The following is a 4,206-nucleotide window of genomic DNA, read 5'->3' on the forward strand; positions in this document are numbered from 1 at the left end:
GACAAAGTATTGTCACGAAGTGTTGCGTGGCTTCTCGTGAACATTAAAATTTCGAAAGAGATAGAGGGGAAAAAATGAGAGTACTTTCTGATTATTTTGTAAAAAAAAGCAATTCATATATTTTTTTGGAATAATGATTATTCTTCATGTACATAGGTTTATGTTCTTCCTCACGAGATGGCGACACATTATATTGGTTACATTGTTACACGTGTTACATTGCTCATGAAAGACCTAATAACTCCGTGTGGTACAATTACATTAAAGAATCAGTGTAAAAATGTCGAGACTTTATTTCTAGTTTTCCTTCTAGTATCCCCCCCCTTTTCCTGTGTCTTTTAGCGTTTAAATAATTTGTAAATCATTAATTTTTAGCGAATGTAAAAAAGTGAATATCAGTGTCATCTCACTCTTTGTAAAGATATGCCAACTTTTACATTACTTAAATAAGTTGAATTTTGTTTAAGGAAAGTATAACTTCTGACATCAGCAACGCTTTGTTTCATTTCGATAGCTAAGCATTTAGTTTTGTGTTGAAAATTAAAACTAATTAAAAAGTGGAATACATGTTCTGCCAAGTTAAGACTAACAAATTTGACTATTTCTTTGAGCTAATTTCATAATCTTGACAATATTAAAATAGTCTTAAATTTTCTGAGCCATTTTGTGGTATAACTTAGTGATAAGTGGTAAATCAAACGGCATATTGGGGTTCATATAATGAACGATTCAGAAGAATGAATTAATAGCTTAACTGCTATATATTTCTCAAATCCCATCTAAACGTATGTTCACTGTGACGAGTAAAATACAACTAAAAACATCATACATATAATACAAACTCCACCACTATAACAAGTCTGGTCTTGTTCTTTTGGATTTTATGTGCGCTTAATTTTCGAACATTCCAGGTTTTAAATCCTAAATGCCCATCACAACTGGTTTCGTTCGACTTGCTCTTGTCCAGGATGGATAATGATGATTGGTGTAATTCCCCAAAACCGTAATAACAAGTATTGCATTGAACGATAGAGTTGGTTGTCTTCGTAATTAATTTTAATATTTGACACAACTTGTCTACTGGATAATTCTTCATATATTATATAAATATAGGTTCACGTGGTTAGTAATAATTCATAATAATTCTTCAAATCCTATATAAACATAGGTTCATGTGGTTAGTAATAATTCAGAATAATTCTTCAAATCCTATATAAATATAGGTTCATGTGGTTAGTAATAATTCATAATAATTCTTCAAATCCTACATAAATATAGGTTCATGTGGTTAGTAATAATTCATAATAATTCTTCAAATCCTACATAAATATAGGTTCATGTGGTTAGCAAAAACGACCCAAAACACCATATACATATTTTTCTTTATTTCCCTATACTTGCATTAGATGGGTCTACTAATGATATTTTTAAAGTACTGTACAATATATTTTAGTACTATGTAGTACTGGAGAAGTTTATAGAATAATTATGAGAATCTAATGTAGTTTTAATCAGAACTACTTTGCCTTTGCCAATAACTACTAGAATGCTATCAGATGTCAAAACACGCTTCCAATCGAACAATAAAAATAAAATAAAATATTTATGACATAATTTTAAAACTAGAGATTCTTCACAGGAAAATTAATAGCCCAGAAAATGCTTAATTTAACGGGTTCATGTGTAAAAAAAAAAAGAATCCAACTGTGCTATAACCTCCACGACACTTTCTATAAATAATTAATAATTACACATAAATGAGTTTCTCATATTTTGTGTGTGTGTGTGTTTATTTATAGCAAAGCCACATCGGGATATCTGTTGTCTCCACCGAGGGGAATCGAACACCTGATTTTAGCATTGTAAATTCGAAGACTTACCGCTGTCCCACCGAGGGACTTTCTCATATTAACATTTGAGTACACGTTAACGGTTAAGGAGTTTGGAGTCCATTGTGTCAGGGTTTTGTGTCATATTAATCATTAAATACTAAACAAACTAAATAATGACTATTACACTAAACAGCAAACCAAAAATGCTAATATAAGTAGGACGAAACTACAACATTTTAATATACACATTTTTATTACAACGATTACTAAAATTAATAGGGGGGAAATCAAATAATTTCATTTATGTTTGATTTGAAAATATCTTCTTTAGGTTACCGTACCGTCTTGCTTTCACCATTGAAAATAGGCTTAGGTAAAATAGGCTTAGGCACTCCTGCCGTTTGATCTATCTACTGACGGAAGAGTCGATCATAAAATCAGCAGCTGTAAAAAATATTTTAACAATACACAGGAAGAGATAATCGAGAAATATTTTGTGTTTGAAGTATGGATGGAAATTACTCGTATTTCGAGTTTGTTCTCATCGACTTGTTTTTTTTCACACCGTTTTCCTGGATGGATGTACTGAACTTAACATCCTGATTACGTACGAATATGTACACTTTCACAAATATTTCCATGACAGCACATTCTCGAGTTAGGCCTATAGGAAAAAATCCTAATGCGAGATTCTATTTGCTCTATTTTTAATTAGCTGTTTTTAGTGTACATCGAAAGATCATTCATTTATAACTTCTTGAAACTATGACAAAAGTTAGAGCTCTTCGTAATCAATTTGTTCGTTGGTAGTTGAACACAAAACTACATACACAATGGGCTACTTGTTCCGTGATAGTACTAATGTTCCTAAAAGCACTTATGCTTATTGTGATATGCTTTGACAAGAACACATTTACCAGTTCATCTGAAACGCATATTCCTGTATAGGTTTTTACATACAAAAGCTTCTTAGACCAAAGTGAATAGGTAATAAGTGGAAATGATTCACTTAACACTACATAGTTTACAGTTTCTTGTAAAATCACATCAACAGAACTTAGCGATTTATTACTTATATTAATTAGTGAAATTAACAGAAACAAGTACGATTAACGAATTGTTTGTTTGTTGAATTTTCACGCAAAGCTGCCTCGGAGCTATCTGCACTAACCATCTACAATTTTGGAGTGTAAGCTACTAGTTAATTCAACCCACCGCCAACTCCTGTACTTCTCTTTACCAACGAATAGTGGGTATATACTGAAACGTTATAACGGCTTCAAGGGTGAGCATGTTCGGCGACGGGTTTCGACCTCGCGCCCACAGATTACGATTAGAGCGTTCAAACCACCAGGCCATGTCAGACCCTAACGAAGTGTTAAGACTACACATAAGTAACGATATCAAATAACTGAATACCACTTCATTAAAAAAACGTAATTACTTAATTTGATAAAATTGCCTAAAGCACTATGAACCCACAATTATTTGATTGATAGTAATAATTAAGGATACTATACAATAGGTGAAATATGTTAAAATTTTCTTTGGTTCCATTTTAGTATTTTATCATTATTTATAAAATTATTTCTTCTTTTTCCCCCCTTAAGGTCGGCAAACTCCACACCAATGAAGTTTACACCCCATTGCGTACTCTGACAGGTGGCGACATCTTGCGATTTTTGATAAAGAATCGCATGCTGGATATATTTAGAAGCAGCGACATCTTGCAAGTTTTGGACGAACTCAGCGAAGGAAGAATCTTGTGGTTTTTTGACAACATCGACGGAAATGACGTAATGAGGGCAATATTGTCTATCCGTGACTCTTCCTTTCATAAGTCATCTCATTCCACAAGAAATTTGGATTCCTTGAGCGGAGGATCGTTTGGTTATTCCAAGCGATTCGACACAATTAATGGCGGGGCCTTCGGTACAAGCAAAAGAAATTTTGATGAAATAGATAACGTTGGTTTCAATGGATTCGCAAAACGCAATATGGACGAGATCGACAATGCTGGGTTTCGGGGATATATAAAACGTTATGACGGTGCAAGTGGTCATCCAAAACGCAATCTTCACAAAACAGATCATGCTGGTTTCAACGGTTTATTCAAACGCTGAATTTGTGACGAAAATCGAATACGTAAACGCTAAAATCTAGCGATGATTCCTAAGATAAAATTAACAATACATCAAGTCTCTAAAGACTAAAAAAAAAAATTAAAATTTATTTTTACTCACACTATATAATGAGTGATATGATTGATCTTCTGGCACATGTAATAAATAGTACTTTAATTCAACGGTGTCTCTTATTTTGCTCATAAAACACGCGTGATTAACTGTTTTGTTGAATTTCACCCAAAGCTACT

The 4,206-nt window shown here is 32.9% G+C and overlaps 1 protein-coding gene across 1 annotated transcript; it reads left to right on the top strand.

The window, feature by feature from the left end:
• Nucleotides 1-3,529: 3,529 nt before the first annotated feature.
• Nucleotides 3,530-3,955, top strand: LOC106471758 (orcokinin peptides type A-like). Its single transcript, XM_013932380.1, has one exon. The coding sequence runs from the start codon at nucleotides 3,530-3,532 to the stop codon at nucleotides 3,953-3,955; it is 426 nt and encodes a 141-aa protein (XP_013787834.1).
• The last annotated feature ends 251 nt before the right edge of the window (nucleotides 3,956-4,206 follow it).

The sequence above is a fragment of the Limulus polyphemus genome, unplaced genomic scaffold, assembly GCF_000517525.1.
Source record: "Limulus polyphemus unplaced genomic scaffold, Limulus_polyphemus-2.1.2 Scaffold4837, whole genome shotgun sequence".
Classification (NCBI taxonomy): domain Eukaryota; kingdom Metazoa; phylum Arthropoda; class Merostomata; order Xiphosura; family Limulidae; genus Limulus; species Limulus polyphemus.